Here is a 24564-nt window from a genome sequence, read left to right as displayed (position 1 = left end):
TTCAATGTCCTGTGACCACTAAACCCTTCTTAAATACTTTACTGAAATCACGCTTTGATCTTCGAACTATGTCAATATCATCGGCGGTGGAGTATCGCAATAATTGAAAGGACATTTGGAAGATTGTGCCTCTAGTGTTGACTTTTGAGATTTGCACTATTCTTTCCAAAACTATATTGAAGAAGTCGTATGACTGTGCACCGCCTTGTCTTAAACAATTTTTGAAATAAAGTGCTTCGGTGAGATCTTTTCCTACCTTAATAGAGCATTCTCCATCGTCATTATGCACATAGGGACAAGTTTAACAGGGTTACAAAAACAAGACATTGCTCTGTAAATCTCTTCCCTATAGATGCTGTCATACGCGGCTCGATGAAGAGATGGTCGGTTCTTTTTCAACACCTGCAGTAATGTGGATATTTGATCAATGGTAAACTTTCCTAATCTGAAGCTCTTCTGATATGAACGTATCAAGCTGTTGACGAACGCCTCTGTAGTTGACGCTATTCAGGAGGTCTCCTTTCTTGAAGATTGGGCAAACTATGCTGCGATTTCACTCATGCTTTCTTCTGACTTTATTTTGCAGATGAGTTGATGAAAGCTCCATATCAAGCGATCGCCTGCTGCTTTGAATAATTCGGCAGCGATGCTGTCAGGTGCTGCAGTTTATTTGGTCTTCTGTTGCGATATAGCTATCTTCACTTTGTCGAGGTCGTGTATGCGGAATTGTTGTTCTGAGTAGACTAAGTCTATTGGTCATATCTCCCTTATAGCAAAATTAAATTTGTCATCGGAGGTTTTAAATTTGGAGAAGTGGTCTTTCCATATTCGCAGCATCGACTACGGTTCTATTACGATGTTTCTCTGTTTGGCTTTACAGGCTCTGGTTCGTGACCCTTGGAAAGTTTTTTTACCTTTCCTAAAAATTTACGAGTCCATTCGATGTCATCATCGATCAATCTTCTGGGTCGCACGCTTCACATCCTCCATTTTTTCCATCTTAGAAGCCTCCTCTCTACTCGTCTCTTTGGATCGTTTAGTTTATAAGCAGTTCTGTTCTTTCTGTGCAGCGCTGTTGGCAGCATAAGACTTCTAGGAAAATTCAGTTTGTAATACACTGGTAAAATCAGGTAGCCGAAAAGACTTAAAAAGATTCAAGGCCACGATGATCCGAAACCTCTTCACACTCATCCGTTTTTCTCCCGTCAGTAAGGATAATTGTATTGTAGTCTTTCTTAACCATGCCAGGTTCAAATTTTTTTCTGATAAAAAAGATGATTTTAAAATCATTAATAAGGTTTAAGGCAGGAGTTAAGTGGTCGTAGTCTGTCGAAAAAATATGTGCTAGAATCAATCATCAGTTTGATGCCTTTAGTTTTAGCGCACTCCATGATACTTAATATTTCATGTGTAGGTCCTTAGAAACAAGAAGTTTTTTTTAGCTTGGATTGAGTAGACACTGGCCGCGAAGGATTTCAGACCAATAAGCTTAACATCTTGTATGCTTAAAACCTTGGAGCGCATTCTCGATTACCATATTAGAGAAATCCTCTTGCCACCTTCCTAGACATAGAAGGTGCTTTTAACAACGTCCTTATCGAATCCATAGAAAAATCGCTCGTTAAGTTCGGTGTAGAAGACTTCGGTAGGAAGATTCGAGCCACTCTAGGCAATACAATCGCAACAAAATACGTGAGTAAGGGAACACCCCAGGGTGGTGTCCTTTCGTCTCTTCTATGGCTTCTGGTCGTGGATACAATTCTCGTTAAATTAGAGAGATGTGGAGTGAAGGCGGTAGCCTACGCGGATGATTTGGTGTTATACATAGTTTCCTGCAGCGCTATAGGGTGAAGGAATCAAACAGCTGGTTGTCAAAACATTATGCTCACAGCAACACAACGAAATTGATTCCCTCATATATTATCCCGGTAGTCGGTAGACACTGACTACTTGACTCCTACTTTGAGCCTTAGTAAGGGTTTTAAGGTTATTTTCCCATCCAGAGAAGATTGGGAGGATGACATCGTGTCGATAGGTTTCGACACAACCATCTTTACTGACGGCTCAAAGATGGAGTACGGAGTTGGTTCTGGGATCTCTTCTGAGTCCCTAAATGTAGCTAAATCCTTTAGGCTTCCTGAATTTGCTAGCGTTTTTCAGGCTGAACTGTTGGCAATAAGGGAGGCATGTAAGATACTTAAACAAAACCCAAACCAAAACCGAAATGTGGCTATCTTTACAGACAGTGAGGCAGGTGTCAAAGCCATTAACTCGGCCATATCCTCATCTAAATTAGTCCAGCAATGTCGGGATGAGCTTGCGAGTCTGAATATTAACCTCGGCGTCACTCTTATCTGGGTTCCGAGCCATAGTGGTATCGTGGGAAATGAACGGGCTGATGAGCTAGCCAGACAAGGATCGGCCCTTCATAGCTCACTTGCGGAAATGGTTAAAATACCTCATGGTGCTATGAAAGGTAAAATCTTTTCTGTCTACTAAATTGAATCAAACCGAAGGTGGAGCAATTTACCCAACTGTATTATATCTAGGAAGATATGGCCCACCTATAATAAATCCCGTAGAAACGATCTTCTATGCAGGCCAAGGCAAGACATAGCCAGGATTGTTGCAGTTTGTACCGGACATTGGCCTATAGGAGTTCATGCGGAGAAGTTGGGTATCTCCTACAACACCTTTTGCCGTAGTTGTAGTGACCAAAGAGAAAGTGAAACGATAATCCATTTCCTCTGCAAATCTCCTGCCTTGGCAAACACTATAATGAAATACTTTGGTAAAGCATTCTCTCACGAACTTGATGAGCTATCTGAGACAAAGATTAGAGATCTAATTTTTTTCTCAATGCGACAAAATGGCTCTAACATAATCGCTATGAAGCTTCTCTATCAATCTATCCCTTTCAATCAAAGGTCAAACGAGTTTTTGGTATCAAAACGGCGTACTACAGCGCAAATTGGATCTCAAACTATGTTGCCTTGAGATCGCATTTCAACCTACCTAGGCACTGGCAGTAAACCCTCAGTAGCGCATTTAAACTCATTTCCATTAGGATATTAGATATTTTCATTTGATCATCTGATTTCTATTTAGTCCATACAATTAATCACGCATTCCAGGCTTCATTAACTTAATATTATTTTAAAGGGATTTTCGTAAAATGTCATCTGCTTTACTAGAAGAAAAAACATCACTACTCTATAAAAAAGGCTTTATAACTTTTCTTTGAATTTTTCACTTTATTTAAACCCTTTTTTAAATTCATAACAACAAAAAGCCAATAGGAGGATTTTGGGAGACTTTTGACACGCTACTTCAAGCTAACCGCTGAGTCGATCTCAATCATAAAAGTTCATGAATTAATTATTTGGCCCTTAAACCCCAATATTTCCAAATTTTAAATTGAATTCAGTTGAATATTATTGCATACACAATAAAGTTATGAATAATTGAGAAAGATTTAAGATAATTCGAAATGTATTTTTTCATTTCATCATATCATATCGATTCATTTTAAAGAACTTTTTTTTCACTAATTAAATATTTTTTTCACAACCAATTTAACCTCAAATTGCTTAGCACCGCTAACTTTCGGCTCTTGTCTCTTAAATGTAAAAGCTTACGAAAGTTGCTTGAGTCGAAATTATTGCAAATCGTATGTTTGACTTGTTTGCTCCGTGTACTGCGATGTCTTGTAGTGGTACTATGACTTCCTGTGCCAAACGTTGGTTACCATGCACTGTTCTTGAACTATAGTCACGCTATTAATTTTCCTAGCGAAAAAATCTAGAATGCTTTTATCTACGTATTTTATAGCGGCAAACTGGTCATCAGGAAGAGACCAAAGTTAAACTGATATTCGTAAAAGCGCGAGCATTACGGTTAAAATGTTTATGCCAAGGAATACAACAACTAATTAAATATCGGCAATGAAGGTTGAGCCAAGTTACTTTATGAAATTATTGCCAATAATAATTTTAAAAGCTCTTCTTTAAGTACTGTCGCAAAGTTACATCCATTCATTTTGATGTTTTGACCAAAAAACCGCCGGTGCGTGCTGAAAGTTCTTCCTTTGTTTTGCCCTCATTAACCAATAAATCCATTTGTACCGCAATTAAACAAATCAGTTTCCCTCACCTTTTCTAAACCCTTTTAAAAAGTTTTGGTAAGGTTACTTTAACCTCTATCGAACAACCCAAATTTTCCGTTGTCATTATTCATAAGCATTGGAGTTTAGCAGATATGTTAGAAGTAGATATGACTAGTCATATGCAGCTTTGAAAACTATGACAATGTGGTGGGAGTCGATTTGATGTTATTAAGTTAAAAATTTCAAATTCATATCCAATTCTTATTTTATGGTTTTATGGTGTTTATGGTCATGAACTTTGAGGTCCCTTGGTCAGTTGGATCTTATACGGGTGTAGACTCAAGTCCCGACGCAAAATTTGCGTCAACAAACACTCATTTTGATAATAAAGTTTTATCATTTGAACGTGCTGTTCAATCAAGTAACTAGCCATGATAATTTTTAATCAACAACTGAATAATAAACAAAAGATTTGACCGGTGTCACCAAAACAAAATGACCGCCACGGGGCTCCAAAAACTACCCGCGCTTATTTAAAAACCCTGTATTATACCCATTCACAAATCGGGACCCAAATAAGATGTCAGCACTTATTGTCCCATAAGCAAGCTCTTATCGATTCCGTAGTTAAAAAAAAATAGTTTATGATAAATTAACAAATCATTCTATGGAAAGAGATTACAAGTAACCTTGAAGATGGTTTTCAATCTGATTTTATTTACACTGATTTTTTTTAATATTCGATAAAGTCAATCACGACATTTTAATAGCTTGATTATCAGCTTTAGGTTATCACCCGAGTTGGTAGATCGAATCCAATACATCACCATACATTTGTCTTTTTCACTTCTAATATCTGTGATTTCTGGCGTTCCCCAAGGAAGCCACCTTTGATCTTTATTTTGTTCTTTTTTTTGTTAATGATATTCCTCACGTCATTAAATCACGACATTAAATTCCTAAAATGTAATAAATTGGCATCTGAACGAATTCTTCTTCTTTAAAACGACTTAGTTAGATGGTGTTCTACTTCAAATGGTCTCCAAAAAAAGGATCTTGGAGTCATCGATTTCATTGTAACGAAAGTTAACCACTTGCTTGGTTTTATATCTCGAAATTCCAAAGAATTTTCTGATACTTTTACACTCAAGGCATCATATTACTGCTATTGGGTTTTTCAATAAGAGCGCTACAAATTTTTTTTTAAAGAAAAAAAACGGTTTTGGACATCAATGAAATTCTTTATTTTTGTGAAAGAACGTTCGATACCACTATGCATGAAACTTGGTTTCTTTTACATGGCCACTACTGGCAGAAGTCTAGAAGCTGAACCCAATTTTCAACGGTTTCTAAGCATAAGTCGACCGATACTGGTGCCATTTCACGTTTGATATTCGTAAGAAGTTCATCAATCGTCACTGGCTTATTGCCATATACCATAGACTTGACGTAACGTCACAGGAAAAAGTCTAACGGTGTCATATCGCACTATCGAGGCGGCCAAGCGATTGCGCCATTTCGTGAGGTAACACGTTCTCCAAATTTGGTTTCCAATAAATTGATTGATTCCTTTTGGAACCGCATGTCTTCGAACGGTAGCAATCCCATTCACAGTAACGTGCCGGTCTTGATCATGATGGAAGAAGTACTGACCAATACCACATATCTTGTTTATTGGCGAAGCCATTCAGCTAGAAACGAGCCTCATCACCGAAGATCATTTCTCGATGAAAATCCGAAACATTTTCAAGTTATGCTTAGCCCAATTGAAGAACATACACACTTCTGGTGGTCATGAGGCTTCAGTTCTTGCGTCAATTTAATCTAGTAAGGATGCAGGCCATGATCTTTTTGCATAATTCGCCACAACGACGACGTCACAGAGATGCCCCAAGCTTCAGAACCACGTGTGAGAGACACATTTGGGCTTTCTGCAACTAAAAATATGGCGTCGTTTGCTATCCCTAACACTCTAATGTTTTAGCGTCCCTGTTAAAAAACTCTGTACATCAGACCAGTACTTGAGTATTACTGTGTAATATGGAACCCGTACTGTTCTCTGTAATATGATCGACTTGAAACAATCCAAAAATGGTTTACTAGAATAGCAGTATGTTGATTAAAATTTGGAATGGTTTCATACTGTACAAAATGCAATATTCTTGGCCTTTAACAATTAAAAACTCGAAGATATTTTCCTTTTCTTAAAAACGTTTGAAAATTTCTAACAGATTGTGAAAAACACGCCAAGCAACCTTTACTTAGTCAACGTTTTAAATTCGTTGGAAATCTCTGAAAAACAAAAGTCATGTGAATGTAGCAATTAGCAAAAAAACGTTAATTTAAAATAACTATTTTCCTAATAGAGGCCTTGGGTTTAATCCCTGCCTGTGCTACCTAAAACTTTATTCCACGGGAACAGCTTCTTATTTGGAATTAAAAAGCCTCAAACAGTTATTCTTGTCTTCACAGTTAAATTATCCGTTCGGGTTTGGTGTAAAAAGAGGGTTGAGAGTCTAATGTCCTTAGGCAATAGTTGTTTCACCTAATTTATATATTTATTAATTTTTGAATTTTAACTCCGGTTTTATGTTAAAAATCGAAAATTCTGAAAAATATGTTTAAATCCTTTAATGGCTTTTATATATATTTTGTTAAACCCTTTAATATTTTGCGCTCTTATGTCAATAAATAAAAATTTATTCTGAATATACTAAAGTCAAAGACTTTAAAAGACAGTTTTCATTTTATTTTATCCATTTTATAAGGCAGTAGGTCAATTCTGTTGAAGCATATACAAGCTTCAGGGGGAAATCAGACGTAAGGTCGTTTGGAGATTGATACAGTATAATTTTTATCTGACGGTTTCACTTCTTTTTAAATCAGAATCACTCTTTTTTGTTGTTGTAGTTCTGATGAAATCGAATAATTTAAAAGCAATGCATGTTTGTGAACGAGCGAAAAACATTAATTCGATTCATTTGTTTTCGTTTTTTAATTTGTATTTTTTAAAGAACCAGAAAATTTTTATTTATGGTTTTCACTTTTTACCCTGAGGTTTTCTTCCTTGTTGTCATTTTTTTATTTTATTTATGTATCGACCATTTTATAATTAAAAAACATTAATTAACGAATATTTTTGTCTGGTTTTGTTTTTATAGGTCACGTCTGTATTACAATGGCACAGACTATCGATGTCGGGAGGATTATTATAACCTTGCAGCAACGAGTGGTCGGTTAAGTACGACATCTCCATCGCCTTCATTGCAACAGCAACAACAACAGCAGCAACAGCAACAACAGCCACAACAAAGTCATCAACAGCAACAACATCAACTTCAACAACACCAACAACAACCACAACAACAACAACAGCAACAACAACAACAACAACAACAGCAACATCACCACCAACATCATCATGTCCACCAACAGCACCACCATCAACAGCAGCAACATCAACAACAACAACAACAACAGCAGCAACATCAACAACAACAACAGCAACAACATCTGCATCAGCAACATTGCACGGATATTGTTGATGAGGTGTTGAACAGTAGTCGGGTTGTTGCCACTCAAACCAGTAACGGTAATTGTGAACAAATAGTGTCGACAGGTTTTGGTAGTAGCACAAGTGGTGTGGGTGGTGGGGGCGGTAGTGCATCATCGCTGCCCCCACCGCCAGTGTTGTACACGGTGCATAGGGTAGTGACAACGGCTCAAATACAAACGGCCGGTGGTAATACGTTTGCCTCGTCATCGAGCGTGTCGAGTGTTGTTAGTGCGGTGCGGGGGGGTGAAGCGGCCGAATGCTTAACGGCCGCAGTCAGTGGGGCCAGTGGTGTAGGAGGAGTTGGTGGAACATCAGCAGCAGCAGCAACAGCAGTAGCAATTGCCTCAGCGGGAGGACTCAGAAGTTCACCTGGTGAGTTAACATAATAATTTATTGATTATGCTGTTTTTCCTTTAGCCTTATGTACAATTTTATGTACCTACATGAAAATGTGTGAAATATGTATAATTGCATATACAAGCAAGTTAACAATTTTTTTCATAACATATTCCATGTACAGTGAGGAATTTATTTTAAAGATCCATTTTCGATAATACAGTAATTGAAATGGTTCTAAAGAATCATTAATATTGGAGAAACGAATACAAAAAATGTGTGATTCTTTTTTCATTTAATTAAACCATTTTAAACTTCAATATTTTTCGTTTTGGATAGTTTGATTTTAAAGCTCAACCATAAATTTTTGTATTAAGACTTATTACTCAAGCTTTAAAAATTTACAACTTCTCATTAACTTATAACAATCTTTATATGAAGAATTTTAGTTAATATTGATTTAAAGCGATTAAAAAAGTGAAATCTGTTATTTGGTATTAAAACCAAGCTAAGGAAGAAGCATCGAAACAGTCTTTTAGAATAACATCTTAGTGACTTACAACTTCCAAACAATTTTCTCATAACATTTTAAACAAAGACACCACTTAACTTAATAGCTTCTGTTTTGAACATTTTTCGAATGGAGACATTTAAAAGTTAATTTAAGGTTTGGAAAAAAAAGTTCGTCATGAACATACAATTCTATTAAATTAAGCAAGTTATACCAGGCTGGTTTTAGGGAAAAAAATGTATGAATAGCAAATATCGTATTTTGTAGAAAGGGAATAAAAGGTGTTAGTAAATAATTTACACAAAAGTCTTTTTTGCTGTCAAATTTTGGCATCAATTTACGAGATACAATCTTAGATTGTATAAATCCTTAACGTGCTTCTTTTGAACATAAAGTAGCTGATGCTTCTGTGACGGTCTTAACGGTCTTAACGGTCTCAACGATCAAAGTGACCAACGGTCTCAACGATCAAAGTGACCAAAAAAGCCGAAGGAAAACCTAATTTTTCCAATACACATAAGGTCTTAACTGCCCTCTCAACGGCCTGGATGTGACATGGTAGACGCAAAAATTCAATTTGATTGTTTTCTTCCTGAGCAATAAAGTACTGAAATTCACCGTTTGAAATATATTTTAATATAGGTGGTTCAAAAATATCCTTTTGCCAATCGATGAGGTCATAGTACACTTTTGCATCCAATTTTATATTTGGGACTTCAAAAAGGTTTTTTTTTTCTTAAAGTACGGCGCAGAGCCAATTCTCTGATATGTTTTCTTGGATCAGATAACATTGCTAGCAATAAATTTTCGGAATGCGCAAAGAAACTGTTTCGTTTGATTACAGTATCAATAACAGTCTGATATTCCACGGAAAGATAGCGACTTTTCAAGATTAAACTCCATAAATGCCTGGCTCCACCTTTCCAGGTAGGTTGCCTTTTGATATTGAACCAAGTTGGTGCATAGACCTTCACGACGTAAGTTGCTAACACTATCAAACTTTCCGTAGGAGTTGATGTTCCGATATACAGGCAAAGAATACGATGAGCTTTATTGAGCCACCTAGCATGGGACATTTTTCAGGGGGACTTATCAGCTAGGTCATCGGCACAACTTCCGGTCAAAACTACTGAACGATCCTGAATAAATAAAGTAGGTCATAGTAATAAAGAGTTCTTCGTGTCCATTATCGGCAGCGACTCTTAAATTTAACGATAGACGTTTTTTTCGCAATTTTCCAGATCCTTTTCAATCACTCCTGAAAATGTTCTTGGTCCCGAAGTTACGCCATCAATATGGGCAAATAAATGAAGGAATGGCAGCTCATTCATATGCAACATGCAAACTATCCATTGTTATGGTCTTCTTAATCTTTTTTCCAACAGGCGCATGATTCCTCCAAATTTTCCAACATTGACATTGGTACCATCACATCTTATAGCTACTAAATTTTCCAATAAATTGTTTTCTGTCAGGAAATACTTAAACAACTCTGGTTCAATACATTTAGCAGTACCTGATGTTGGAGCAATGTAACCTAAGTATTTTCACTCTGGTTCGCTTATTAGTGAAATATGTTCTTCGATCACTTGTTCGCGGTAATACTTTCCATTTCTTTTCGGGTTGACTAAAGTTTTGTCCTTTCGACCTTCGAAATATAAAGCACTGATCTCAGAAACAGATTCTTTGTTTTGAACACTTTCTCTTGCCTTTTTTCGCTCCCTTCTTAGTTTATTTTTATCAATAATGGGTAATTTAGATTCCTGGAAGATTACAGAAGCAATGGCAGCTGCCGCTCTGTCTGATACCCCATAACGGTCGCAGGTTTGAGATAAAGAGGAGTAATTCAGTGTTACGGATTGTTGTTTTTTTCCTTTTCTTTGGAGTCGTCTACTGTCAAAATATCTTCGCTATCTGAATTTTGACATGAATCCGATGGTGCTTTTGGCGGACTATTGTTATAAACAGAAGCGGAAATACTTTAAGACGTTTTCGCAAGGCCAGTTTCTGATGTTCCTCTATCCATTTTTCTTTTCAAACTTTTCTGATTATTTTTTGTAGCGAGTACATCTGTGTTCTCAATTATCATTTTCCTCGTGGTTCTTTGATCATTTAGAAAATTCTTTCATTCAGTGGTACCTTTCTCTCTTTTGAACAGTTGAATTTCGAAAAATCAGAGAATTAACAAGATGAAATGTCAAATAAAACTTTGCTAGCAGAAACAAATTCCTCTAGCTTCATTTTTGGAATGCTGGTATGGAACTTAAGGAGTTTCCTTGAACGTTGGTTCCTTTTTATTAATTTTGAAATTGTACCTGTTCCATTCATAACATTTCATTACCTCTTCGTAAATGTGCAGTAAACTATTCTTAAAATCACAAGTCTCGGCAAATATAGGGCATTTGAAAGCTTTTCTAGTACGTTCCATTACGACAGATTTAATTCAAAGACATTTTTAAAGCCTTCACAAACACAACTATAAATTTAAACTTAGCTTCAATTTTGCGACTTCACTGAAGATGAAGAACCTTACCTTAAAATGCCATGTTACTGTGTTTTTTTTTTCAGTTGAGTATCGGCCTACTTTGATTTTTGTTTTGAATAAAGGTCAAACAACGAAATGAACCTAAATGTTAATTCCACGCAAGAGGCAGTAGGTGGCGTAGGAAGGGATTGAACCCAAGACCTCTGGCGTGTGAGTCCAACGCACTTTTTTTTTTTTAAATTAATTTTTATTAGTTCATTCTTGAACCTATCTTAAAGCTAGACAAAAATTCATAAAACTAGCCTAATTATCCACAACTTACAACTAACTTAATGGTCCCATACGGACACTCTAAGTTAAACTATAGCACTAACAATTTTGAGAAAAAAATAATATCAAAGTCCTTTTTTATTTTTGCTTAAAAACTACTTAAAAAAAGATCCTTAATATAAAACTTAAAGCTAACTTAAAGTACCTGTTCTACCTATAAACTACTTTAAACTAGAACAACCACAGCAGAAAATCTAACTATCTAACATTTTTGTTTTTCATATTTTATTGTGTTTTTTTTTTTATTCCATGTTTTTTTTTTTAATGTGTATTTTATTTTTGTATTTTTTTGTTTTTTTTTGTTTTGTATTTTTGTTTGCTATTTCTTTTTGTGCCACCATGCCTATTCTACTTAAAACTAAACCCTAAAACTATAAAACAAGTATGTGAGCCGGCCAAGGCTTAAAACCCCATCCCGACTACCCACTATCAAGTGCCGATTGAAGCCACCAAAATTGGTTCTCCTGTTTCACCCTATCAGTTCGGTCTCGTTCGGCCACAGCCCTACTGAACCGAAGGAGCTCTGCTCCGCCTTGTGCCATAACGTCCGGATTGTACAGAAGACGCCTATCCACGGTTCTTCGTCTGACGTGGTAGATTAACGGAACTGCCAATCTATCCTGTATCAGACCGCATCTATCTAAAAAGAGGAATGCCTCTGGTGAAATGAAGCCGCTCAAGCGTGCACTTTCAAAATACTCGTCGTTCGGATAGAACGCCCCGGAAAATAAATTGTTGGTCGAATGCATAGCTCTTGCAATGTGACCTCGATTGAGTTTTATCACGAAATTGTCAATTCTGTTGATCCGAGCCGCATTGTATAGGACGTCGTTGGAATAGTAATGCACATAAGAAGATTCGGCTGTTCGATATAAGCCGGTACAGCGTCGTAAACACTGCCGCTCGAACACACGAAACTTCTCCATTTGGGAAGGGACAACGTTGAACCACACAGGACAACAATAAACGATCATTGGCCTAATGAGGGCCATGTAGCAAATTACCTTCACTCTGGGGTCAAGCCGACTGCTAAAAAACAGCCGTTTTGTCAGGGTGAAGCTCCTCTGGCCCTGCATTTATAAAGCATTTATATGTCTGTTGAAATATAAATACTGATCTAACCAGATACCGAGGTACTTTCCTACACTTTTGTTCACCAATGGCTGCCCGTGAAGATCAACGATAACCATCTTGCCCCAATTCTTGCACGTGTCCCTCGTGGCCCTAGCCAACGGAGTCCGGAACAGAATTGTCTCCGACTTCTGGACATTTATTTTCAGTTTCCAGTCGCCGCAATATCGCTGAATCTTGTCGAAATCAAGCTGCAAGAGAATTCTAATAACTTCATTCTTTCGGGCCGTTCTGTACGCAATTAGATCGCTGGTGTAAATGCTGAAGAGAATCGGCTAATTCACCGCTCCCTGTTGAAGACCATTTTTAATAGAGAATGTTGTGATAGAAGTTACATTGCCACTTTTGACAACAAACTTTCTACCGTTAAGCATATCATAAAGTATATACAACAATGGCTTGCTTATGCCAAGCCTGCTCAGTTTTAGGTAAAGACCCTCTAACCATACGGTGTCAAAGGCTTTTTCCAAATCAACCAGAACAGCACCTGTGCATTGTTGTTTTGATTTATTTCATTGGATATCAGAAACGAGTTTAGATGTAGCATGAATTGTGTCATGACCCGCCTTGAACCCGAACTGTTTATCCGGAATTTTTTGTTGTCCGCAGCCCACTTAGTCAGCGCCCTATTAATGACATTCTCGAAAACTTTGCTGACGCTCGTAAGAAGACTTATCGACCGAAGATTGGACGGGTTGGAGTTGTCCTTTCCCTTTTTCGGGAGATTACGAACCACAGCGGTCTTCCAATGCACTGGATGGATTCAGTGAATTATTGAAGAGTGTGGTGTAAATGCCAATTGCCTCCATCGGTAAATGTCGTATTAGTCCATCGCACTAACCATCATGCCATGGGTACTAGTGACAGCTATGACGATTGATCTGTATGCATAGGGGAAAATAACAAATCTAAGAATATTATCTCAAGGGGCGACGACGTGATCGCCCACTTTCCATTCATATATTATCATTTATAAGGAACGATTGTGGTGCTTGTATATGGATGAAATTGGACGGAGTTAGATTGATGGAGGATATAAATTCAGGGGCATGGTTCCTACCAACTTTGTTAAATGTGGTTTAACCGCGAAGAAGATTCTTCTATTGAATTTTGACTGATATGTTACGCAGAAAAATTGACGTAAGTCTAGGTTTATAAAATGGGTCCATAGGAACTGTTCAAAAGGTTTCGTGGGATGTTTAGGTAGATGTATCGTTTATGAGTTAAACCCAGTGAAATTTTAATTAGAAGTAATTAGTAGAGCATCTGTATATTCCTGACAACATTGTTCGCACACAGGAATGGTTGAGAGTCGTAAGTCACTAGGCCCTAGTTCTCAGCGGACTGTTGCGCCACCAAATTTTTTTAATCTGTATATTCTGAACAGTTTCCTATATTCCTGGCGCATGGAACAACAGTAAAAGGCCAAGGACAAGTTGTCAGTCTTGAAGTGATGTTATGGACATTGTGTCATTTTTGTTTTATTGTGGGCAAGTATACGTAGCTTCGTAAGCATGTAAATAACTATGGTTCAATTGAAATAAACGCCGAAAAAGTGCTATATTAGAATAAAATAGACTAAGAAGACGTAATAGATATGATTTACCAGAAAACGAACACATGTCCTAGAAACACCCGACCTAGAGTGGGCCATGCAAACTTCATTTAATAAAAGACAAGAAATACTTCCGTGTCATGTAAAGCAAAAACGAATGAAACAGAAGTCAGATTTACCAAGAAAACAAAGAAACACCAAAAGAAAAACTTAAAATGATTAAAATCTATTAAAAAAGAGATTACCCAACTCACCTTTATTAGAATTGCAAATATAATTTTGTAGTAAAATCGCAACAAAAACATCCATTTTCAAACAGAAACCAAGCTCTGCAGTATACAAAAAACCTGAGTAGTAAGTCTGCTATGAAAACTGACCAGATTTAAAAATACGCCAAGTTCTAAATTTACTAAGGTTTAATATAAATTTATTTTTCGAAAGTTTCTATCGAATCAACTTTTGGATTGGATTGGGAAGTTTTCAGTTAATTAATTACTTTACACATTTTAGTATTAAAAAAACTTGCACTGTTTTAAACAAAAGTGATTTTAAATGAACATTGTGGCAAAATAAAAATAAATGAATATTACAGAAATTTCCAATTAGTAATTTTATATTTTTGTTTATAAAATTCGTACCTTCAAAATCGAGTTCAAGGCAAAGTCCTAGAAGTTTAAACATAATTTGCTTTTAAAAGAGTATTTATTTGCTTTTACACAAAGACTTCTTATTTGGAAAATGGACACAGCTGATCGCAAAGAAGCTACAAAACGTAACATAACCAATACCTGATTTGTCAGCAACATTCTTGGAGAATTGCTCAGAGAAACCTCAAAACTTTTAAAAACCATGTAGTGAATGTAGGAATGTCAAAAGATGGCAATTTCAAAAATGACAGCTCACGGAATTGCTTGATATTTAAAATAAAACCTATTACTGAAAAAATACATTTGATAAATACATTTTTATCAAGAATTGGTTGTTTTAAACTTCTAATGAAATTTTAAAATCGGCGACGAGCAGCGTTTATGTTGAACAATGAAAAGTACATTCGTACAGCAAACTATTAATTTTTTATTGGCTTAAAGTAAATAAAAATCACGGAAAACTTCCAACCAAGCAATACTAGAATGAGTTTTCTGTTGTTTTTTGGCAGCAATTCGCTTATGCGACCACGACATATTTTAAATTAAGGATGATTTTCATGTAAACGAAAGCAATTCTTGGAATTTATTTGGAAATAATAAACTAAAACCTTACACAGTTTTTCTCAATAATTTCTTCTTTCGTCCCACAGTGAATAATATTCATTTTGATAATGCACATGAATTGCCAAAAAAATTTGTTCATGACGAAGAAAATAATCACAATGCGTGGTAACTGAACGGTGTGGGTGTTGATCCTTATAAATATTTCTATATTACATCTCTGGAATTATGTAACCTAACAATGATTGTCAATTCTATTTGACCTTAACATGAAAAATGAGCAAAGTTTGCATAATTCATATTTGGCATATTTTAAAAATATTTCATGTCCTTACACGATATGCGTAAATGTTATAGTTTTATAAGGGCTGACATCATTGTTCTGAGGGATGAAGTATCAAAAATGAGGATTAACATATAGTGAATAAAGTTTATATTATTTTAATTTGGTTTTTTTCCAAATTTTAGATTATCGTAAATAGACGATGTGTTTTAAGGGATATAAAACTTTGAATTGGAATACTACAAAGATGATTGTTTTAAGTATACATACAATTTTATTTATTGAGAAAATTATCTTCTGGCAGTAAAATTATGGCCATATGACCGTCACAGGTTGTTCGAACGTAGTCTAATCTGGAGGTCCAATTTTCTATGACTTTTCGCACATTTGTAGCCGTATATCGTATATAAGACCATTGTGTCATATCTGCTAATTTCTCATGCCAAAAAATCCCAGTTAAAGAGAAAAACCCTACGAGAACCGTGTTGCAATATGAGAAAGCCAACTGGAACGGTCTCAACGACTTCTTCAGGAACTTTAACTGGTCACTATGCTTCCTCGATAGCGACGTGTATTTCAGCGCAGATATGGTTACAAACTCATTCTTTTAGGAATGAGAAATTTTATCCCAAATAGGGTAAAATTTATCAAACCTAAAAAGAACTCATGGTTTGATTCGAGCTGTAAAGTGGTTATTCGGATTAAAGATGTAAGTTTCCGTTGTTATAAAGCCAATCCCACTGAGAAAAATTGGAATATGTTTAAACAAGCTAGAAAGACTTTATTCCATGGGACAAAGCTTCTTTTGCACTCGTACAGTTGCTATCATTCAATTGCACTTAAGTCCCTTCTTCTCAAGGTCATGGAAACAATGATTAATTTTCAGCTTAAAAAAATATATTGAAGAACGGAAGCTTATTAATGTTGGCAGTATGGCTTCCGTTGGAATAGGTCCACTGGTGACCTCATGGTTTATCTCACCGAACAAATATTTACATCGTTTTGGAGAAAGTAAAATTATTGCACTTGATATTTCAAAGGCATTTGATAGAGTTTGGCATCAAGCTCTTTTATCGAAAATGCGTACTTTTAGTATTGATGAATCTCTTCTTTGTAGGGTTAGAAATTACCTTTCGGACCGTTCAATTCAAGTAGCATGGGATGGGTTCAAATTTGATATCCACAAGGGCTCCTTTTTGTCCCCACCTCTCTTCATTATATTCATAAATGAGCTTTTGTCTGAAACTTCTAACTAACTACATTGTTTCGATGATGACAATACCCTCTGCTTTTTTTATTCGTTTTAAGATTTTCATCCTTGTTCTTTGGATGTGAACTACCAACGGCAGATGATAAGTTCATTAAATTTTGATCTTGACAGCATTGTTTAATGGGGATTCAAAAACCGTGTAGAATTTAATGCTTCAAAAACTCAATGCTGTTTACTTTCACAAAAGTATAACCCTCCGCCAATGCCACTATCCATGGGTGGTACTTGCATCGAGGAGATTGAACAACTAACAGTTCTAGGTATGTGCATCACAAATCACTTGTTGTGGGGTGATCACATGTTTGACATCGCCAAAAATGCTACTAAGTGTTAAGGTTTTCTCCAAAGATGCACGAAGTTTTTTGCCCCTTCTGATCTGGCTTTAATTTACACAGCTTTTATTCGTCCAAAACTTGAGTATAACTCTCATATTTTGGCTGGTGCTCCAATAACGTACTTGAGTCCTCTGGATAGAATTGAAAAAAGAGCTCTAAAAATGGTTGAAGATCATTCTCTTACCGAGACATTTGCTTCTCTTGAATACCGACGCAAGGTGTCATGCCTGTCATAGTTTTATCGGTGCTTTTTTAAACAATGCTCTATTGAAATAGCCAGTTGCATTCTTCCCCTTAGATAATTCAACTGTAATACCCGTACTGCTAGGAATGCTCATCAGTTTACCCCAGAGCCCAATTTTGGACGTACTTTTATGTACAGAGATTCTTTCTTCTGCCGCACTACACGAATGTGGAATGTTTTACCAGGCTCAATATTTCCCACTCATTACGATGTGCAAACATTTAAAACCAATTTGCATCGGTTCCTCCTTTCTAATCCTATCCTCCTTTCCTTTCGAACTTTGTTTAATCATTATAAGGGTATTCATAGCCCCTTTTGAGCGCGCATAATATTAAAACAAAAAAAAATTTATATAAGTCAATCGTGTCAGACTCTTCAATGTATTCTAACGAATTCAAATAGAAATGCACGTTACCTTAAAGTGTAACGATTCGGCTACCAAACGTCTTATGCCTTCAATAAATCAATTGCGACACGAGTCGCTTGACATGTTGCGTCCTCTTGTTGAAAAAGCAGCTTCTTCTCATCATAGTTTATCCAAAAGATTGTTGCAGATTTGTCCACCGCTCGACCGACTGAATATGTACGAATATTTTTAAACAATATTGGATTTTCGAATCCAATTTTATCGAAGACCGAAAGTGACTTAAATTCTTTTTATTTGTTTTTAAATTAAACTCAATCGAATTGGACACAACCGATGTGCCGCGAGAATTATTTTGACAATTTACGAGAAACGTCAGCCGGTGTCAAACAGGTGAAAGAATTCACCACAGGTAGCAATGAAGGTATTGCCAGCAAGGTAGCTCAGGAATCATGATGGTGAGCTTGACACTCCGGCTACTTGCCCTCAGGCAATCCTCTCTGATCTTATGCGTGGTGAACGGTTTGCCTCGGTCTCGCAATTTCCTCCGTTCATGAGACTGGGGTGTGCGACCGAGAAGCCAGGTATTGCACACAATCTGGGTAACGAGCTGGTACGCTCACCCAGTAGCTCAGTGAATGAGTTCAGCTCTTATCCGTCGAACCCATTCCAGCGAAGAGTCTCGGAAAAATCGCGTGGAATTTCAAGCCAAGCCTATAACTACAATGAAAGTTATTAAAATATTCTCAGAGTGATTTTATATCGTTATTATTTTATTAAGTTAAAGTTGGTGTGACTTTACTGCACACTTTGTTGGGCATGGGTATCATCTTCATGCCTTTTCGAGTTGTTAAGCCAATTTGTGAACCATCGCTCAGTTCGTTGGTGTGGAACCCTTTGGCACACTTTGGTAAGACCTATTAAATTTGCTAGAAGAACAGGTCTCTGGCTGGTGGTCCAGGTTTCTACAGAACTCTTCCTGAATCTTGGGGTTGCAGTGAGAATTGTTAAGGAGTTGTTGGCAAAGAGAAAGGTGAAACTTGTTGTAATAAAATGTACCCCAACAATGTTATGCAATCTTGTTGAAACAACAGCTCCTGCATATCATAGTCTATTCAATAGATGAACGAAAACGTTTTGCTTGTAACCATGGCTCTCAGTGGCCAAAATTGACACTGTAACGTTCTGGCCACCAACCCATACATAACACCAGTTTTGAGGATGTAACAGTATCCCAACATACATTCTTAAGGATTTTCATTACTCGAAATATGACACTTTTTAACTGATGTTTGAAGTTTGAAGCGTTTTCATTTGTCAGTTTTTGTTAAAATGTCAAACCAAACTAAAAATAAATTTTTTGACATTTAACAAAATGGCAGCCAGTTGAAACAGTGTTAGAAACTTCAAGTTCTATGATTCTGCAAAGACACCCGCTTTAAAGATAAAGGTGTGTCATTAATAATGGAAATCAGCCAAATGATCAATTCACAAATCGTTAGCGTAGAAAAAAATAGTTTTCTGAATTTTCAAGTGGCCTTAAGTAAAAAAATTCTATGGTATAAAATTCTAAGACATCAGTGACCAATTGTGAACATTTTTTGGGAAATAACCGGCCAGAAAACTTTTCATCATATCAATCCGTTGTTGAAGCATGTATTGTTTCATTTTTCGGATGGACGTAGTTTTTAACTATTAAAAGTTAGAAGATGAAAGCTTAAAAAGAGACAGCTGTCAAAATGACGAATTATTTAAAAGAATTTTTTTTATAAGAAACAAAAAAATAAGCCTTTCTTAACTTCAATTTTTTAAACACAAATTGATGAACTGAACTGTAGATTATTTTGTTCTGTTTTCATATATTTTTTACGCGGACGATTCTAATTAAAAAGTCCTCATTGTATCTTTAATAATTACGAACATAAAAGTCCTTGCCCCATCAGCAAAATACTGTCATGTCGCATAATGCTTATGAGTGCGTGCATTGGAGCTGGATGTTGGCGGGGTTGTGTTTCAAACTTTGACAATGTAATTAGGTGCCTGGTTATATCAGTTACCAATATCTGCAATGTACATTATTCTGTCCAGAGATTTAAATGCATGTCTTCATGTCTGACCATTTTGTGGAATAACATGACAGCATTTTGGGTTTCATAATGCTTCGAATATATAGGTACGTAGGTAGATGTAGGGACATTATTGCTATCACGTGGCAAAATTTAATGGCCATGTTTTGTAGTCAAGGTAAACATAGACCTGACGAGAACGGCGACCATCATCATCATCATCATCATTTTGAGAGGATATGAAAAAAAAGTACTGTCGAATAATAGGCTTCCATTTTCAACTCACACATAATGATGACTGGTCTTTCAAAAGGACATCCAAATAAATCCTGTAAAATTTTGCTGAAAATACGATCAAATAGAAAACAAAGACATACGTAAGCTCTATGGGTCTGGGTGGGTCTTGATCTGGGTCTGAGTCTAGGCCTTGGCTTTTTCTTTTATTTCCGTTTTTTATTTGTTTTTTCTTTTTGGAGTGTGGGTTGATTTTAAGAGCAAAGTGAGTTGAACTCAACCTTGCGCCGCCTTGACTGCGGTTTTTTTATTTAGACAAGCAAAAGATGACAAAAGGACATCTTTGCTTGCCATTTGAGCTCTTTATTTTTATTGTAGGAATTTTTCTGTTTTTCATACAATTTACATAAAAGATAAGAACGATTTTAAATTGTTATAGGTGTTCCCGCATCTGACCAATTTCGATTGAAAAATATGTAAAATAGGAGATGTAAAAAGGTAAAAGATAAACATTAGGTATAGGTAGATAGGTATGTTCTTTTGTATTACAGGGCATGACGCAGATGGGTATCTGGCGGAAAGGAACAGAAAAAAAGAAACGAATCATCTATTGTCCTTTATTTTGATGATGATATTTGAAGTGGAAATAAATATATAAATTTTCATAATATTATTTTAATGTTGATGAAATAAAAAAGAATGGACGCACGTAGGTCGCACGAAGTTGCTTTTCTGGGTTAGTTTAAGGCTAAAAAAATCTATATCTTTAAGCTTTGATGATGTAAGAGTAACCAAAATATGCTTAAATTTAAAATTAAAAAATTGAAAACAAAAAAAAAGGAGTTCGTGGAATAAAATCGAGTGCGTTCGAATCAAACTGGTGTATAGACAAAACATTTTAAAAACTAAAGTCTATATTTACTATAAAATATCTTCGCACGTCGGTACGTTTGGGATCGAAAATAATAGTACTCATTTAAGAATAACGTTTTTGATTCTTGGTAGAATTTTAGAAAAAATCGAAGTGACAGTATTTTTATAAAATATTTTAATTACAAAAAAACTTAAGAAATACTTTACAAAAAAAAAACTGATTTTTTACTAAAATATACTGGAAAAATGTAGGAATCGATTTTCAAATTATTTTATTCTATACTTAACATTATTCTCAACACATGGTACTTTTCTTAAAAAATTCTAATCGGAATTTTTTCAAGCAATTTTTAGCTTCCCATAAGAAGTTATTGTAATAGGTCCGATTTGTCAAATTGAAAATTTTGACATTTCTCGACGTTTCAAGGTTCCTAGAGTCGAAATAAAAGATTTTTAGAAAGATGTCTGTGCGTGCTCGTGTACACGTACGTCCGTACGTTCGCGACGTTTTTTCCGTTGTCCATAGCTCGAGAACCAGAAGAGATATCAACTTCAAATAAATTTTGTTATAGAAATAAAAAGACAAAAAGATGCAGAAAGGGCTCTCAAGAAAATTGAGTGGGTGTTTTTTTGCAAGTTTTTTCACAGAAAATATTGTTTTCGATATTCAGTAGCTTTTTTTTTATAAAAACCAACAGTCTGTTTTTTTTTCACAAAAAAATAAAATCTACAAGAAATAGTAAGCAAATTTGGTAAAAAATTGATGTTCGGTTCTTAATATCTCTCAAATTAATTTCATTCATCCAATTTACAAAAATTTAAGAAATGCTATTAAAATATTTACAATATTTTTACTTCTATATCAGATGTTAACGGCCGAGCAAAAAATACGCTTGATTTGTTTCTCACTTCTGATCCCGATAAGTACACAATCAGTGTATTGACGCCTCTAGGCACATCGGACCATAGTGTCATATCTGCTAGTTTCTCGTTTCAAATAAATGCAGTTAAGGAAAGAGCTCCAAAAAGAACCGTTTGGCAGTACGAGAAAGCCAACTGAGACGGTCTCAATAATTTCTTCAGGATCTTTAACTGATCGCTATGCTTCCTCGGTAGTGACGTAGACTCCAGTGCAAATATGATTTCTAGTATGATTCATCTGGGAATGGAAACGTTTATTCCGAATAGGGTTAAAAGTATTAAACCCAAGGTTAAATCATGGTTCGATTCGAGCTACAAAGAGGTTATCAAAGAGAAAGAGGTGAGCTTCCGATGTTTTAAAGCCAACCCAACTGAGGAAAACCGGAAAAAGTTTAAACAAGCCAGGAAGGCCTGCAACGCCTATATTTGAAGGACCAAATTTTTACATGACCAAAAATTACGGCAAAAAATACTGCAATGTCCTAAAGGCAGTAAGAATTTTTGGTCATTTGTAAAAAACATGAAGAACTCTTCCTCTTCCTCGGTTCCTACGCTTGTTGTCAATGACACTCCTTTAGTTAGCTCTATTGATAAAGCCAACTTATTTGCAAGGCAGTTCGCCGAAAATTCCACCTTACCAGATAGTGTCATGACTCCCCCAGTTCTCAACGCCTAAATGATTCTATTAGACCAATCTTTTTCCGTACTCGAACTGTGGCGAGAGTTCTTAAAGATCTCAACACTCATAAATCCGCTGGCCCAGATGGTATCCCCGCTATTATTCTGAAGGAGTGTTCTACCACGCTAGCAAAACCACTGCGTAAGCTTTTCCATCTATCTATTCTTCTGGGCTCGTTCCGAGTAGTTGGAAAACTGCATTTGTTCAGCCAATCCAAAAAAAAGGCGGATCTTCTTCTCCCCAAATAACCGACCAATAGCGCTAACGTTTCTAAGGTCATGGAAACGCTGACTAGTTATCAGCTTAAGAAATATCTTGAGGAACGGAAGCTTTTTAATGACCGGCAATACGGATTTCGTAGCAAAAAGTCCACTGGTGATCTCATGCTTCATCTCACCAAACAAATCTTAATATCGTTTTAAAGAAAGTAAGATTATTGAACTTGATATTTCAAAGCCATTTGATAAAGTCTGGCATCCTGCTCTCTTATCAAAAATGCGTGTTCTCAGTATCGAAGAATCTCTTCGTTGGATTAGAAATTTTCTTTCGAATCGTTAAATACAAGTTGTTTTGGACGGATTCAAGTCTGAAACTCATTATATAAATGCTGGTTTGCCTCAGGGCTCCGTTCTGTCTCCGACCCTCTTCCTCATTTTTATAAATGATCTTCTGTCGACCACTTCTAACCCATTACACTGTTTTTTTTTTTGACAAAAGCACTCTTAGCTTTTCGTATTCGTTTCCAGACTCGTAACCCTCCTCCTCGGATGTGGAACTGCAACGGCAAAATATGATTATCTCATTAAATTCCGACCTACACAGCATTGCACAATGGGGAATAAAAAATCGTGTGTAATTTAATGCTTTGAAAACGCAATGCTTTGCCACTATCTATGAGTGGCACTTGCATCAACGAAATTGAGAATCTAGACATCCTTGGAATGTGCATCAGCAACCACCTTTTGTGGAGCGATCACATACGCGATGTTGCCAAAAATGCCTCAAGATGTCTAGGTTTTCTGAGAAGATGCAAGAATTTTTTCTCTCCGTCTGATCTATATACGTCCGAACTTGAATAAAACTCTCATCTCTGGGCTGGTGCTCCAGTAACTTATTTAAGCCTCTTGGACAGTATTCAAAAAAGAGCTTTTAAAATGATTGGTGACATTAACATCATCAACTCGTTTACATCACTCGAACATCGACGCAAGGTTTCTTGCCTCACCCTTTTTTACCGTTATTTTAACGGACTATGCTCTAGTGAAATAGCCAGTTGCATTCCTCCCCTTAAACAATTTAACCGTAATACCCGCGCTTCTAGGAATGCCCATCAGTTTACCCTTCGTACTACGCGAATTTGGAACGCCTTGCCACGATCTATCTTTGCCTGTCATTGCAATGTTCAGAAATTTAAAACCAATGTACACCGACACCTCCTATCCAAATCTTCGATCTTTTCCTAATGCTCACACTGTGTCTTTGGCATATTAAAGGTATTAAAAACACTTTTAGTGTTTGCTAATTATACAAAAAAAAAATTGGTAAAAATTTGTTTTCGACTAAATATCTATTTACCTAAAGTTTTTTCAAACTAAATTCTTTCTTTATATGCAGTACCCGTGGCATGATGGTTAGTGCGTTGGACTGTCATGCAAGGGGTCTTGGGTTCAATCCCTGCCTGTGCCACCTTAATTTAAAAAAAAATTAATTTTCGCGGGTACTGCCTCTTGCGAGGAATTGACAAATCCTTCAAGAGTAATTCTTGTCATGAAAAAGTGCTTTCTCAAACTAGCCGTTCGGATTCGGCCTAAAATTGTAGGTCCCTTCCATTCCTGCCAACAGTACTCGCACACAGGAATGGTTGAGAGTTGTAAGTCACTAGGCCCTGGTTCACAACGGACTGTTGCGCCACCCCATTTGATTTTTTTGAGTTTGAAAAATTTGTTCGTAGTTTCTTTAACTGTCCAAAGTCATGAAATTTATTCGCTTTATTTATCCTTTTGTCTTTTCTTCCTTTTTGAATAGACTCAATATTTTATTTTTTTAAATAAAAAATGATTTAGACATCAATTTGTAAG

General features: G+C 36.2%; 1 protein-coding gene across 1 annotated transcript in view; it reads left to right on the top strand.

Annotated features, from left to right (window-relative positions):
• LOC129940932 (signal transducer and activator of transcription C-like) overlaps positions 1 to 8097 on the top strand; it is a 152956-nt gene extending 144859 nt beyond the window's left edge. Inside the window, exon 3 of the mRNA XM_056049458.1 lies at positions 7267 to 8097. Within this exon, the coding sequence (XP_055905433.1) occupies positions 7267 to 8047 (781 nt within the window). The 3' untranslated portion in view covers positions 8048 to 8097. The remainder of the gene's footprint in view (positions 1 to 7266) is intronic.
• The last annotated feature ends 16467 nt before the right edge of the window (positions 8098 to 24564 follow it).

The sequence above is a fragment of the Eupeodes corollae genome, chromosome 1 (genome assembly GCF_945859685.1).
Source record: "Eupeodes corollae chromosome 1, idEupCoro1.1, whole genome shotgun sequence".
NCBI classification, from domain to species: Eukaryota; Metazoa; Arthropoda; class Insecta; order Diptera; family Syrphidae; genus Eupeodes; species Eupeodes corollae.
Note: the sequence above shows the minus strand (reverse complement) of the source record. Positions and strands in the feature narration are given on the sequence as shown.